Here is a 17,186-nt window from a genome sequence, read left to right as displayed (position 1 = left end):
ATATAGGCATTGTCAAGCCCAGTGTGGCACTACTGATTTGTTAAATGGCTGCTTGCTTTGTTCAAGGCATCAGTATGGGTTTTTAGTTTACATATATTGTTGGTGTAGCAGTCATATTTCCCAGAAATACTTCACTGTTTCAATGTTAACACTGAAGAACCTAACCAAAAGCAAGTTTTAAACAGATGTTTTTAATTGCAGCTAAATCTATATTCTGCTGCACTATAGCTATCAGTTTTGTCTAACTTACTGAGGAAAACCATGCAGCAACTCAGTCCAAACTAAGGGTTTGTTCTAGATTGTGCAGCAATCCATGGAAACAGTTTTGAGAGATGATGTCTACATTGCATTGTTACATTATTGCTGAGAGATTCAATTCTCAAGGGACTTGGAGATCACACAAGTCTTGTCCTAGCATGGGTACCTTCAGGAGTGGCCTGTGTCCCACTGCATCTTTTACTCTCTCCCATGTCCCCCAAACATTTGTTTTCCCTCAGGTAAAAGATGCCTTTAGGGTGGCTGCTAGGCTCCTCTCTTCAAGCAGCCCAGTTGCAACCCCAGATACTGAGAAAGATGTGCTTGTGTGTAGCCGCTTATTGCTGGTTTTCACTGTTCCTGCTCTAAAATTAATTTCACCTTCCATAAGAGAAAGAAGCTTGGCAGACAGGGCTGACTTTTGGCTACACCTTATTTAGGCTAAGGAATTTCTTGGGTATAACATAGATGAGCAAACCTAAGAAACAAAAGGAATGCAGGACAACGTGGACTTCAAGGTGGTAGCAGAGGAAAAAGAATCCTCCACAGTATGTTTAACTTGATTTTCCATGTTTGCCACAGTAACAAGCCTGCTTGGCAGGAGTTAAGTGAGTTTATACGGACACTGCAGAAACCCATAGTTGTGAGGTAGTTACTGCAATTCTTCTTGCATGGGTCAATCTGTGAATATCTATGCACAGGTTCTGTACTGACATTTATGTTCTGGCCAGCCTGACAGAGGCAAATGAACCTACTGAAAGAAGACAGGTGAATTCCAGTGTCATGTCTTACAGAAATAACCAAGTGTTGAGAAAACTCCTGCAGGAGGGCTCTGCACCTGATGTGTTTGCTTCTGGATCTATTCGAAACATCAGTTGTGCTGTGGTTTGAAAACACTTTGCCAACATGGCTGAGGCTTTCTGCATACCTGACATAATTTAAATGTACTGCATAATATCTCTGAGGGACTTGTGGTGTACCCAAAGGTGACTGGGAGGGGAATCCAGCAGTAATTATCATTCATGACCACAGAGAATATAATCATGGCTATGGTGTAAGTACAGAGCACTTGGCAGCTGTGTTATGAGATATTTGCCCTTTCCCAGAAGTCAACTGCTATTCTAAGACTTGAAGTGATTATAATGACTTCATTGTCCATGTCTATTTTGTAGCCACCCGAAGAAGGAGGGAATAGAAAATAAGAGCAAGATCTACACCACTTGCTCTGGATACCAGATTACCTTTCAATCTTGTCCCTCACAGCCTGCATCTGAAAGGTTCTGGCTCACCAGAATGTGTGCGAAATGGAGGACGTGGACCTGATCTCCAAGAAATTTAGGGACAAAATAAAACAGTTTAACATCTGACAGAAATCCTGGATAGCCTCCAGGTTTGGAATCAACAGAACTCCAGAATCAACTAGGAACATATCAAAGGCTTCTAGGAAGATCAAGTAAGACCTGTCTTGGGGATGAATGTATCTACAGGTGTTTTTTGACATTGGAAAATCTGAAATTGGATACCAATCATATACTTAGAAGAAAAAAAGGTGAAACTCCCAACCATACTGAGGCACTCCTCAAAATTGCTCTAATTAATCTATACAAAGTGCAGATTTTTTTTATTGAGTGCAGAGAATTTTTTATCTGAAGTCATATAAATTTATGGATTAATCTAATCCTCAATCCATAGATAGGAAATTTTCAAATTATAGTTTCGGATCCTTTTATTCCAAAATAAAATTAAAAATCCCATGCTAATACCTTAATGTCTCTATTTTGATAAATTTCAGATATCCTGTTAAATAAAGAAGGGAGCTGGTTTTTACATTACAGTATTTGAAATAATCAAAACTTGTACATAAAATTATTACTGCTATCATCAGCTTACAGTTTACCTTATTGGAAGTCTTAGCCATGCATTGACTTTTTTCTTTTAGAAATTAGAATCTCCTCCCATATATTTGAATGCTGTGATTTCATCAGCTAAAGGTAAAATGAAGTTAAAATTTACTCACTTATTTTATTTCTCACTTCATTTAATTTCTCGCCAAGGCATTTAGCTTCATCAAACCTGTTAATGCAAGCATAATGATACAGAATTATTCTAAAGAACAAATAGTTACAGAAGCTCACAGCAATAAAATACAGAATTACTCAGTACTAGCTTTTCATTTTGAAGTAGAACTAATTGGAAGCAATTTTCCATTAGGAGAGATTGCGTGGTCTAAGAGAAACTATCTTGAAGAGTCTTGATCTAGACAAAGAAACTGAAGAAATCCACAAATTGTATTTCTAACTCAAATAAGAGTAAGCAAATATGGCTTCTCCCTACAAAGGTGGGATGTGAAAAATTTCCCCTTCTCAGTTCATTTCTTCATAAGACTGGAACAAGTTTGAATTTCAAGTGCCTACTTGAGAATCTGCTCACAAACATATGCTTTCATGGCTGAATTCCACAAGGCTAAATGGCTGAAGCTGGAGGGTTCCTGGGCACTTATTCTTTCTTACATAAAAAAGGTGGAAGCCATTGACGCTTCTGTTAGACTTTAGAAAATCTTTTTCTACTGGGCTTAGAGCTCTGGGCAAGCATTAAGGATTGCCTAAATATCAAAGGAAATAAGCCCTGAAGTACCTCTCTCCTTCTTTCCCTCAGGTCTCATAGTAAGTTCATCATTTACTTATTATTTATTCGTTCCTGAGACAAATCTCATGTTGGCTGTTGACTCTGATTCATGTTCATAGAGAGATTTATCTGGAAAAGTTGAAGCCAGATATTTATCCAGCCTTTATTCATAGGTTACTGCCAACAGTTGAATAGGTTGTGCATCTGTTGTTCAAACACCATAGTTTATAAACCAGCACAATAACATAAACTGAAATTTGGCGTGAATTTATGACATTTCAACAGATTCCATCTGTGACTATGAATCCTAGTCAAACAAAATAAATCAGGTAAATACACAAAACTTGACTCTAATATTGAATAGGACAGAGCTATTTTCTTTAATAAAAAAAAGAGTGATATTATATAGCATTAAGGTGATATTGCTATGCATAGTGATGACTGAACAATTATATTATTAGCTGAAAAAACTTCATTTGTATCTTACATGGAAACCACTCAACTGAAAAGGCTGAAATTGCCAAATCATGTCTTCTATTACCTACAAGATAAATACTCCATGATGAAACCCCAGAGCAAACTTAGCCACTAATTTTAGTGGAAAAAGCATTTTTGGCAAAGATGTCACTCTTTGAATGCAAATTTCAGTAATTAAAATATAAACATCTTGGAAAACAAATCTCTAACTCATTATGTAAACTAAGACAAACTCAGAGGCTGTCTAATGAGAGAGACATTCAGTGAATTAAATGAGTATTCACTTGTTTTTAATTATTAGAAATTACAGCAAGTGACCCAAGTGAAACTCATCCTTTCCATGAAACTTGCCCATAGTAACTGAAAAAACAAGTTAACAGTTAACCAGCTAAAAAACAGAAAGCAAGGAAAGAAGAAAATGGAAGAAAACAATGAAGAACAACAAAAAGGAAACTAAATTTGCAACTAGTAAGCTAAGTAGAATTGTACTACTGGAAATATTGTCAAAGAAAAGATTTAGAAGCTTTGTGCAATATGCATTACATTGGAGTGGCACAACTGTAAAGATTGCTTGGTAACATATTTCACCAGAAAATGGGATGAATTTTTCTCCTCTTCAGAGAAACAATCCAAAGAGAACATGATTGCATTAAGAAATAGGATATTATTAAGTTCTCTGGAAGTCAGGTATAGAAAGTTCAAATTGCAGAAATCTGATTCTGTCTGGGTATCAACCCAGAGTGGTTTTTTTAAGCAGGGAAGCAGTTATTAATGTATGGAAGAAAAATGTAAAAGAACTGCTGTAAAGCTGTAGAAGATCACATTTTCTATCTTACAAAGGCACTTCCCATAGACAACTTGAATTGAAGGCAAATTGAATCAATTTTGCTTCACTTGAGTTATCTTTGACTATGTAAGTTTTCCCACTTTTTAAATTCAGAGACATTACTGAGATACAGTATAAGCTACTGCACTTGTGAAGTGCTCTGACATAGTAGGTGAAAAGCTTTATTCAAAATCAGATATTTTCTTTTATATTTTTAACAAAACAAATACTTTTCAGTATTTTATTTAATTAGTTGAGTGCCTTTGGTCATTTTTACACCAGTAGTTACAGAAAAAGAATATCTATATTTTATATGTATGGCTATGTATGGTCACATCTATACGAATAATTTCACAGCCCAAGCAACAGTTGTGACCTTCACAGTGAAACTTCCAAGGCTCGCTGACAGTTCACCGTTCAATTACTATAAGAACGACACAAGGCACAATTGATGTCTTACTGAGATGTGCCAGGGGCTCCTGAGGAAATAGGAGCCAACAGGGGAACACCAAGGAAATATTTCAAAGGAATTAAGGTGTGCTCTTTTAAGAAGATGGAGCAGCCAACAGCTGAGGTGTCTTTATACCAATTCATGCTGCGTGGGCAGCAGACAGAAGAAGCTGGAAATCACCACACTGCTAGAAAACTGTGATCTTGTTGCCATTACTGAAACTTGGTAGGTCGAATCCCATGCCTTGAGTTTGCTTGCTAGTGACTACAGATTGCCTGAAGAGACAAGTGAGAAGAAGGGGTGCTCTCTAAACCAAGAGTGGACTGAGTGCAAAGAACTGCCTCTAAATAACAGTTATCTGAGCAGGGTACCTGTGTCCTTTGTTATGCAAAGGGCAATGCCAGTTCAAGGCCTTTTGCCTTGGGCTCCTGCCAACCAGAGCTCAAAGTGCAGCTGCACCAAGCTACCATCAATCAACGTATTCACCACCACTGTGTCCAGTTCTGGAGCACAGGAAAGACAGACCTGTTGAACTGTGTCCAGAGCAGGGCCCCAAAAATCATCAGAGGGCTGGAATACCTCTTCTAGGAAGACAGAATGAGAGAGCTGGAGTTGTTCAGCCTAGAGAAAAGAAGGCTCCAGGATGACCTTACTACAGCTTTTCAATATTTAAAGGGAGATTATACAGAAAATGGGGACATGTTTTAGCAGGGGCTGTTGTGATAGGACAAGGTGTAGTACTTTAGGGTAGATTTAGACTAGGTTTAAGAAAGAACTCTTTTACAATGAGAGTGCTAAAACACTGGAACAGATTGCCCAGAGAAGGGGTGGATGCCCCATCCCTGGAAAAGTAATTCAAAGTCAATCTTCACTTTGCTCTGAGCAACCTGATGTAGTTGAATCAGATTTCAAAACCTGCTTTTTGCAGCAGGGTTTGACTAGATGACTGTTAAAGATTCCTTCCAACTCAGCCTATTCTCTAACTCTATGATAATTATCAAACCAAGAAAATCTACCCAAAATACCCAAAGGAAAAAACAAGACAGCTAAAAATAAGTAATTTGTGAACCAAACACTGTTTGTGGTATGACAGAAGTGGTTATGCAACTATAAACAAAATTATTAACAGGAGAAGCCTACATATAAAGGGAAGCTATGGTAACCTTTAAACATGTGGTGTCCACACTCTTCCTGTGCAATTTGAACACTGGCTGGGTAACAGAGCTTTTGTGTAACTAGTAGTTGAGAGGCTGCATTCACAATTACAGACTGGATTTGATACAAATCCATTCTAATGAACTCGGTAAACTTGGAGCTAAGCATCTTTGCTAAAAATGACTGCAAATGGCAGGGGAAACTGCCTATTTCAAAGTATCAAAATTCACATTAGCACTGATTTCAGAAATCAGCTGATGCCTATTAGAGAGGAGTTACACAAGGCATTAGAATGAATCTTTGTCCTTTAAAGAAAGCAAATCTGTCATCAAACTTAGTAGATTTTGCTCATCTCTACTATGTATTCTGAAACCAGAAGGAAATATTGGTTTGCTTCATAGTAATAGCATACAGAAAAAATATGGAAGAATTGTGATTAACTAGAAGAAAGGCAGAGCATGGCTCACAGCTGTATTGCTCTCATTACCATGCTGTAACTATTAAGTGTGCTATTAAATAGCAACACCAGAAATTACTGCAGTGTAATAATTTATGTAGTGATGACCATGCTGTGGCATGATCTGATAAATTGATCAGAAGAAAAGCATTACTAGATATCCAGTTTACATGGATAAATGCTTTCATACATCTAATATCTTAGCAATTTGCATTCATGTAGCTGAGGTATAGGTCCAGATAAAAAGTAAATGAGTTCAAAAAAGTGATAAATAGCAAGAACTTGAGTAAGTCACAAAGATATGGAGATAATTTCTTGCCTCAAATTTACTGAAAGAAATTGAGTATAAGACTTGGTGAGCCAAAAAAATGTATTCCATTCCTGTGAAGTAGAAAACTGTGTTAAAGAAAAAAGAAGAAAGCAGAAGAAACCTGGAGAAGGAGAAAACCTCAGGACAAAAAAAACTCCACAAAAACCAAACCACAACACCCCATAATCAAACAAACAAACAACCCCCTGAACCAAACAGAACAAATAAAATACGCCCAAGCAACTCTTAGGGGAAATGTTAGTTATAAGTAGAGATTGAGAGATTTGCTTTTAGCCTCTGACATCTCAAAGCCATGCATTTCTTTTGCAGTACTAGAGGGTTAACACTTGAAAAGCTGACACTGAAGCAGTACTGTTATCCAACCAACACAGACAAGTGTTGCTGATTTAATGTGTGAGGTTTAAAATCTGTATGAAAATCCATATTTTCAATGTTTTGCCATTATCACTATTTTCACCAGACGCATGAAGGCTTTTGCCAACATTAAAAACAAATGTGGAGGACAAAAGTATTATTTTTGTTTGCGAATGCAAAACTGGCAGAAAGAAGCTAAAATCACTTGGCAAAACAGGTTAGGGACACCAGACATGCATATGTTAAACATCTCCTAGCTTGCTATCCAATTCAGTGCTGAAGTCAGTAAAGCATTTTTGACAATGGAAATTACAGCAATTGATTCAGTCCCATGGATTTTACTTCCCCTAGATAATTCTTGATCATGAATGTCATTGCCACGTTGCTTCAACATGGCTGTGAAGATGAATAAAACCAGTGGAAATATGCACTAAGATTCCTCATGCTATTTTCATTTCTATCCAGACTTCTATCACCACTCATGCCTTCTGAATATGAAATGTCTTAAGTAAGAAAAGGTGAAGGGCCTGCAATGAGTCCTCAATAAAAGGCTGGGATGTCTGGTGTAAAATTATGTGTTCCTGCCCAGACTGCTAGTGAAGTCTCAGATGTCTTCCCCCAGCTGTATTTTCTTATGACACCCACCTCTGCTTCAGAAGCTTTTTGTTGTCCTCAATGGTTATACTGTCAGCATGGTCCCGCTTGAAAACTTCAAAAGCTTCCTGACATCCAAGTGACATCTCTCCTCCTGCCCCAAGGTTAAAAAAAAAAAAAAGTATAACTTCTTCAGTGTCATCAAAAGAGAGATTTTGCACTTATTTAAATCCTTTTTAGATAAATGCAGCAAGTCAGCCCAGAGGTTTTAAAGCAAAGAGAAGATGAAGTTCTGTCTTCCACTGATTGGAAAGCATTTTGACAAAAGATTTCTATTATCTGATAAATTACTTATATTTCACATCATTTCTCTAAAGTCTGAATGCTTGGGATGTATAATTCCTCAAGATAATTTAAAATGTTGATAAGTAAAACTGAACTTTGAAAATTTAAAATATGTGAAATATTCTTAAGTGTGAGCCAGAGGTATTTTCACAACAGCACAATGAAGTTTGCTTCTGTATTTTTTTCATCTGTTTCACATTGGGCCCCAAGTATGCCTCAAATATTTTCAATATTCTTGGAAGAAAAAAGTCAGGCATCTTTAATAATGCATTAGCAAATACTTTTCCATACCCTTTTATGTAAAGCAAGAATTCTACATACACAAATGGTTGGTGCCTTTTTCCATTTACAACATGGTGTTTGTTTCCTTTTGTGCACCAGAATGTCAAGACTTATTTGGCCTTCAAATCTTTTAAAATAACTACAGAAAAATATTACAGTATTATTTTCAGTTCTTACTGCTAGATAATCTACACATTCAATAAGATATATTGTATCTGTAGTATTATTAACAAAAACATTCAAAGGCTTAAGGAGAATGAGAGCTCATGCCAGCATCTGTGTTATCACCAGTACATATACATCAATAAATAAGCAAGAAGAAAGGATGAGACTTGCACTTAAATAAACTACAGGAATGAAGATAGTTCAGGAGCAGAAAGGGGGAGGACTCTAACACTCAAACTTTGTGAAGAATGACAAATAACTCCACCTTTAATTCAACCTCCAGGTTGCAACTTAAACCTCAAAAACTATATTCCTTAAACTGGAACTTGATTCTCTTTATTCTCCCTTCTTGAGTCTTAATTTGTCCTACCCACAGGTCTGCCTTCCTGCCTCAGAGCTATCCAAGACCCCCAAATCCATTTTGAACAAGAGCTGTAAAACTCCCTAGGATTTTTGCTGTGCAAGAGTTTTCTCTATATTTTATGCCAATGGACCAGCATTAGCAGTAACATATGCACATAAACCAGTTCTTTTCCAGGCTACCTGCTTTGTAATTTTGGTGTAAGGTTTTTCTCCTTCTCCAGGTTTGTGCATTTCTTCTGCTTTCTTTAACACATTTTTCTCATGAAATACCTTGTTTTCAGGGTCAGCATCACCAAGTCTTATAATCATTTACATCAGTGGAGCTGAGGCAAGAAATAGTCAAAACATGCCTAAACAGGCTGGGATGTGCAATACTGGTATGTTACCCCTTACTGGTCCATAAGCTGCATTTTAAAGTCATTCAAAATACTAGTGCACCTCATCATACATATATCTGGATAAGTTCCCATTGACTGCAGCAAGAGTTCTGTGATATAAGATACTGTTTACAGAGAAGGCTGGTAACAAAAACTAGGACTCAGGGTTCAATGGTCAGTAAAAGCGTAAAAAGATTTCTTTAAAATACAGAAAAAAAATTTACCCTGTTTCAGTCAAAAGAATAGAGCATCTGTTACTAATTCAAAAATTTTGAGTTGAAAATAGAACCACCGGGAATGTCTGAATGGCAAAGCATGCAGAAGTGCTCCACCCTTTCTGTATATGAAAATCAAAGAAAGATAAAGTGCACTATTTACTGTTGTGTGATCCAAAAGAGCAAGAGAAGTCAGGAAAAAAATATTTTTTCTGCGGTGATGACCTGAGAGTGTAATGTTCATGTTTCACGCTTGCCTTGTAGAAAAACAGGCAGCTTTGTGAGCAGAATTTTATAGCACATTCATCCCAGCTCTAGCACTAATTTTAACATGCAGCCTGAATTGACCCCCTACAATTGCTTTTACTGCAGAAAAAGCTTGTATTAAGTGCAGAAAGCCTGGAAAAAAAATTCATGATCAAGCCTAAGATAAACAATGACATGCCCTTACTCATACTGCAATGTAAAGTATTTAACTCTTCTGGCCATGTGATGCCTTTGAGAGTACAAATGAAAACAGTAAAGTAAGTTTGGAAAACAAAACTATTGCAGTGATTATTGCTACTGCCTGGCAGAAATGCATCAACCAAAATTAAATGTAACCTGATAATAATTTTCCAGCACTAGCTTGAAAAGGCATCAAATCTGTACAGCCAAACAAAGCACACAAAAATAGATCCCCAGAACACTTTGGAAGGGGAAATTTTCTGGTTGATCCTGTTCATTTAAAGAAAACAGAGAAACATATGAAGTAGTAAACAAATCCATTCTGAAAATAGTATAAAAGGAATGAAACAGAAAGGACCATTGAAGTTGTATTTCAGTATAATATGAGCATACATCAGCTACAGAATAATGTAGCAGCCTATGGGCAGCAACATTTAGGGAGAAAATAAGGGAAGACAGCAATGTAAATAACAGTATAAGTCTGCAAGAGATGTTGAAAGCTTGATGGAGTAGTTGTGTTTTCATTCTGCTCAATAGTGAAGCTTATTTCTCTTCCATGGTTGATGTGGTATCTTCAATCATGATGTTTACATTTCCTTAAATAATCTGTAATTTCATAAAATAGCCTCACCTTCTTTCAAATGACCTCTGAGTGCCATGGTGCATTAACATTATTGGCATGCTGTTTTCTCCTGGGCTTAATTCTAACAAATAAGCTTTATGTTATTTTAAACCAAGATGTTATTGGATTTGTTTTTCTCTAGCTTTGAAATTGAAATCTATGTACAGCAATACCTACATTACATAAACAAAAACAGAATTAAGAGAAGAAAGTGATGATAAGGACAAAGTTTTGGCAGGACAGTGGAATAGCTAGCTAAAACTTGTAGAGAAAACAATTTATTGCACTCAAAGAGCCAAAAAATTCCTCCTCTCCTTCTTAATTACCATGGCATAATGTTACAAAATAAATATTTGAAAATTCTTATCTAAGGAAGAACTATCATATCCTGCAGGATGAGAACCAGGAAACACATGTCATCAAGTCATTACAATGTGACCTGGAATAGTCATTACCATAAAAATAATTCAGATCATTGGAAAAAGCATAAAAGTTTCTTTCAGTCACATTCATGAAACCCCAGCTGACAGGATTGCATAAAAAAAGAGATAAAGTTTGTGTCAACCTAATTTTAATGATACCTTTCCTGTTAGATTGTGTAATTTGGCTTGAATACTAAAACACAAATATGCCCAACTCACACAATGAGAAATTTGCAGCAAATCCATCATCATTTATAGCAAATTCACATAGCTGAAATTTTTGGTAAAATTCAGGTTCAATCCACATCATGAATTTGTGTGTTTAGGAATGTTCTCACTGAAGGTTTGATTTCAGTCTGTTCTCTGACCCAGTGAACCCTCTCAGCTTTCATATTAAGCAAAAAAATTTTGTTCAATAGGCTCCTCTGCTGAAATGTGCAAATTACATCTGTCCCACTGAACTTGAGTAAGTCAGCAGGGTGACAATGATGTCTCCCAAACTCTGAACTAGAGCAACAAAATCTGATATGATCAAGAAATAGAAATGTTGCTGTAGTATTGATAATGGGCTAAACTCTCAAACCCAGTAATTATTCAAAACACAGTGAGCAAAAACATAATAAGGCTTTTGGTTGCTGCTTTAAGGTGCTTTACTTTTTAAGGTGAGAAAAGACAAAAGTGATTTAAGGACGCAGTTGTATGCCTATAGGAGGTAGAAGCCTGCATATCAGTCAAGATCCTGGCAGATGTTGTGCATACTATTCTATCACTCACTAGTTTAGAGATTTTAAGCACTTATTCTATGCTGTTGCATACAAAAATCCTATTTACAGTCATCCTAAACACCAAATGTTAATTCTAAAGAAACTTTAATTTTAAAGGAATATGTAGGGTAGGTGTCTGTCACCCAGGTGTGGCACTGGGTCTTCAACTACCAACAAAGAAATTATTTGTCTGAATGCTATTTTTAAATAAAATAGTATGGACTGGAATTATTCAAGGACTACACTGAGTTAGGTAGGAGCATGCAAGCGGATAAACATAAACCTTATTTTGTTTTTAAAAGTGATCAAACACAGTTGTCTATTTACATGACCATACTGATTTTTACATGTAACTAACACCAAAAAATCCTATTGCAGTATGTATTAGTGATCAAAATTTATAAATATTGGACATTTTAAAAGTACTTATTTTAGTGGGGTTTTTTTTATTTTTTTTTTTCCCCCATACAAATTTCAAGACTGCTCAGTCTGGAAAGGGCACTTCCAGTCTTGAGTCTGGCCACCTGTTTTTTGGTTTGTTTGTTGTAAAAGGGTTATTCCTCAGAACGTGATCTTCATAAATTTTAATGCATGAGCCCTACAGGAAAAATATATATTGCTCTTCAGTTAGGTCTGGGAAAATCTGTCAAACAATAGCATGACATTGACATCATCTCTGTCTGAAAGCAGAACCACAGTGTCTCCTCACACCACCCTGTAACCAGATTTTGGTCCTGGTATGAGGGCTCTGAGGAGGTTTCAGCAGCCCTCATGCTAGAGACTGCTGGTTTAACCCACAAAAAATTGGAAACAACTCTCCAGAAGAGAATATTAAGATTGCAAGTTGATCTGTTCTGAGGGAGGAACATTAAGACTGTTGACAAAAGCAAACTCTTGGGAATAACTGTTCAGACAATATATTCTGATGAGAAAGGCATCTGTCCACATATCTGCCCATGTATCTGTTTTGCAGAAACTTCATTTTCAGAGTAAAAGACTTTGTCATTCCATTTTCTTTCCATTTTTTACTGAGTGGTGTGTTAGACAGTTGTCGACCCTTCCACTAAAATCAAGAGAAGCAGAGTCCTCTTGGCTCAAGGAAAGCTCTCATTATTCAAGTGAGGGCAGTCTGAAGAATTTCAGGATACCAACTAGCATGAATTTTGAGTCTTCATGCTTATGAGGACTGTCAGCCTGTTTGGGCTATCATCTATTTCCACATATTATCAAATGGGAAGAAAGAAACTTGAAAAACTTTCAAATGAAACGAAAGACAAATTATTTGGTAAGTCTTTGCTATAGAATTATGGTATCAGAGGTCATGTAAGCATAATTCATTATATCTTTACCAGGGTCCATCAAGATGTCATAGCCATCTGTTCAGAATGGAAAAAGATGTAACAGCTTGCAATAATGAGTCAATAAAGAATAAATACTTACAAGTAGGCAGGCAAAGGGCAAAAGGATACAAATATTTCCCCACTGCAATGCTCAGCTAAATTTCTCATTAAAAGTGTGTGTATTACATCTTCACCTTATCTTCACCAAACTACAATTCAAAAATGGGAAAGACATAAAACAAGATTGCTCACAGAACTCCTTCAGTATTAAACAGTTTCTGGGGAAGGTAAAAGCCTTGAACAAAAACCAGAATATTCAGATGTAATTAACTAAATACAACATGGGCATAAATTAATTTCTCTGGCTCTGACGTTTCTTTGCTTATTTACAGGGGAGGAAGAGGGTAAAAGAACAATTTGTTGAAACCCTGAAAATAATGAACAGTTAAGAACAATCTTGTACACGAGAATGTTGGACACAAATCAAGACAAACACTATTTCTAATATAATTAATATCATTAAGAATAGGATTATTTAAGATGATTAAAATAAAACAGGAAAACTCATAGATATTACATAGAATGTCAACTCTGTAAAAGTCAATTTTTATAGTTTAATTGAAATGCTTCCAAAGAACGCAGCAAGTAACTACTTACATGACTCTCATAAGGAGTAGACTACAACATTAATTAATATTCCTCTGCAGGAGTATTAAGGAAAATATTGAACTGTATTTCAAAACCAAGGGTTAAATGAAGTATAAACTTAATTTTAAAGAAGAAGAAATTGACTATTTTAAGACTGTCTAAGACCACAGAAAAACAACAAAAGTCTAAATGGGACGTGATAGCTGAATTTAATCACGTTGAATTTCTACAGTTTAATTATTTTAAGAAATCTCAAGTGGCAGTGCAGGTATGTTTTTAGCACCTCTACTTTGGTAACAAAGGCCACTTGACCTTTAATGTCTAATGAAAGGCAGAAATGTAGTTTTAGGCTCCTTACCGAAACCTGGTAAGTCTGACATCAGGTTGAATCTTAGAGTGATATGTATGTGTAAATATCTGAAATATCACTCCCTCATTTTCCTCTTCTGGAAAATTAGTATACCAATTTGCCTTCCTGTCAAATGTTGCAAAGCACAATTTTAGAGAGAACTGAAGGATAAAAGGAAACTGTTAATAGCAACTAAATATGGTCATGACCCCCACCTGATAGAGCACGTATTTTCCTAGAAGTCAGACTCAGTTAGCAGGATCATTTTGGTCTGATTACATTTTTATTTATTATGGATTTCTCAGATATAATTTGTAATATTTCTCAGATAAAATTTTTAGTATAATTTCTCTGATTACATGGCACGGAATCAAGATGTTCTGGAATATCAGCACTAGCACTGATGATTCACAGCATGCCTACTTTTCCATTGCCTAGTTATGTTAGTATATTCTTTTTCAAATGCCAGTGGGCACCAGAGTTCTCAATGCCAAAGCTGGAGCATAGAAACAAGAAAGCAGTTAGAGGCTATTTGGCAGAACCAAAATGTTTGAATATCTCAGCAGTGGGGAATAAAATAGTTGTCTTCTGACACAAATATTACTGGAGAAATATTTTGCATTTCTTGTATGACATCCTATATGCTTCAAAAGAAAAAAAAATCATCTGCCATTTGCAATCATTTACTTCTTTAAAGCTGCCTGTGAGATCATATTTGATTGTATAATACACACACACTTTGAAAGTCCTTAATTAGTAGGTACAAAGGGAAAGCATGAAATGAAGCATGATAGGCTTGGCAGAAGCTCAGTGGGTGGATAAGAAGGAAAAGATGAAGTCAAACCCACAAGAACTTTAGGAGACCCACCCAATGGTGCTGAGACTTCTAAATAAATAAGATTCATTTCTGCATATGACAGAATCACACATTTCAGATAACTTCTCATAAAACAGGATATATATGTCATACTGCAGTTTACATCAAACACCAGATATTACAAAGAAACTGCATTTCCCTTGTTTTTAGGAATCTAAAGCTGTTCCCTTCAATGGTTGATGCAGTTGTAACAGTTTTACTAAATACAAGAAAGGGCTTATATTTATGCACTTGTGTCAACTCTAATTTGAGTTGATTTAAAATGAAATTTAGACCACTGAACTTAAGATGAGGATTTCAATTAAGATTGAGAAATAGCAAGTTAAATTAGTTTTTACATGCTCCATGTACTTGACATGCTGTAGCAGCAACATTTGCCACTTCTGTTTTAAGCCTGAAAAAGAGCTTTTAGGCTCAGAAACTTTTTCAACCTGACCAACATATTTATAAAAAATAGAATAGTCTCAACATTTTCTCAATTGACATATTTTATTCTCTTTTGAGTGATAGATATGGTATGTAAATTCTCCTTTTTAATATATCTTTCTCAATTTTAGAAGAATTACTCTGAGTGGTGGATAAGAATATTTTAAGAGCTCTACAAAATGACAACCTACATCAGTGGAATCATGACAGCTTGGACCAAAGGCAACTGAAGTTTTTTGTTAGGGACATCTGTAGACATCTGCATGTATTTTTGGTGTCTGGAGAATAATTTCTACCACCAAGTTTGCCAGTAACACCATAAACCACAAAAGAGGCATATTTCATTTTCAGAACACTTTAGGAGAGGGAAAAGAACTTGTTATAAACATCAATCTGGTTTTGGAAACTTACTGTACTTTTAATTCCATATTACATTTTAGCTATTGCTTTATTAAGATACTGAGGTTTGCTGAAGTAGAAGATTCTATATGCTACATCTTAGGTTGAAATAAAAAAAATCCTCTGTAGTGGGTAAACCAATAATTAGCACTGTTATAAGTAAAATATTACACATAAGAGTACCATCTTGGGGCTATTTTTTCTTTTAATATTTCATGCTATAAACTAAAGGAGTGCAGGGGACATTTTATGACAAATTAATATTTTTCTTTTCTCTCCCAGCAGGAACACCAGCACTGAATGAAGTATGCTGAGGTAGAGAGCTCAGAGAGCTCAGGTAGAGAAGCTCAGAAATTACCATGAGATAAACTTCATGGTAAGCTATTTATTTGTGCCAGGCAGCAATCTAAATTAACTAATTTTAAAATTTACTATCTGTTTGTATTCAAGATGAACAGCTTTACCACTTCCATCACTTAGATCTTTTGGAAGCTGAACACCAGCCATTAAGAAATGAGTAAAATTTATCTGTAAAAAAATGAGATTTGGTTATTGCCCTGTTGAAGCTTTATTGGAGTTCATCTCTGAGAATGAACACAGAAGCCTGTTATGTACCAATGTTCAGACTTGAAAGAGTAATTAGGCACGTTATACCTCAGCAATGACCACAATAAATTTCAAGCACTCACCTACTGAAGAAGCATTTTATCCCTCTCTGACGGAATCCTGTAACTGCTACATTACAACCTTCATCAATGAGTATTAACTGTACTCTATAGACACAAAATAAAACCTTCAGTAGTTTCAACTACTCTCACAACTGAGGATTTCTAGGCACATGACAAGCTCCAGAACTCCAGCAGGGTTAAAATGGGAATCCCAGGCCCAGAAATCAGCAGGCATTTAGAGAACACTTGTGTAACTTGCATGTTGCAAAACACCTACCCTAACAAAAGTTGAATTTGCTTTGGAATTAAGGACATTGTGCCTCTTGTGTTACACAAAGAGTGCATTTCAGTAACACGAAGATTAGTGAATGTAGAAAGAGAGCAGCTATTGCCAGTCCAGTCACATTCATCTATTCCATTTTTTTTATCTTAGTGGTTTTCATATAGCAGACAAAAACAGAAAAGGAGGAGATAGTAGTGGGGCCTGAAAAATCAAACTGGCTAATTTTTCTCCTGAACTTTCACTTCTGCTTTTCAAATTTTAGCATACTGTTTTTCACAAACCTCTCAGCTATCTTTAGGTAAAACTTATCATTATTTGAGACTCTCATCAGCTGTTTAAAAGCTTTTTACTGCTTTTAAGAACTCTTTCGACTGCATTTCATTTTGGATGAGGAAAAAAAATCTATCTTGAAGGATTGAATTGTAAAGGAAACATTAAATCTTTGTAGACTGTAGAAAAAAGAAAAACTATTCTGAGTGCCATATACATCCTTTTTTAAAGCCCATGCAGGAAGACTACTTACTTTCTGAATCACTGTTTACACAGTCTAGAAGGCTGAGGTTTAAGTAAAGCTGTAATTTGTATTTTTAATAAAGCATTTTGAGCAGAGGAATTAATCAAAATAATTTATTAAAACTGCAAATTAGAGCGATATTTAAGTTAGTTTTA

The 17,186-nt window shown here is 35.8% G+C and overlaps 1 protein-coding gene across 5 annotated transcripts in view; it reads right to left on the bottom strand.

Annotated features, from left to right (window-relative positions):
• The window catches only part of KIF6 (kinesin family member 6), a 143,380-nt gene that overhangs the window by 47,699 nt on the left and 78,495 nt on the right, over positions 1–17,186 (bottom strand). For all 5 annotated transcript variants that reach the window (XM_030269215.4, XM_072927614.1, XM_072927616.1 and 2 more), the window contains exons 14-15: positions 7,577–7,679; positions 2,273–2,328 (exon numbers count right to left, since the gene is read on the bottom strand). In XM_030269215.4, coding sequence (XP_030125075.4) covers positions 2,273–2,328; positions 7,577–7,679 — 159 coding nt within the window. The remainder of the gene's footprint in view (positions 1–2,272; positions 2,329–7,576; positions 7,680–17,186) is intronic.

The sequence above is a fragment of the Taeniopygia guttata genome, chromosome 3 (assembly GCF_048771995.1).
Source record: "Taeniopygia guttata chromosome 3, bTaeGut7.mat, whole genome shotgun sequence".
NCBI classification, from domain to species: domain Eukaryota; kingdom Metazoa; phylum Chordata; class Aves; order Passeriformes; family Estrildidae; genus Taeniopygia; species Taeniopygia guttata.
This window is presented reverse-complemented; position numbering and strand designations above follow the sequence as displayed.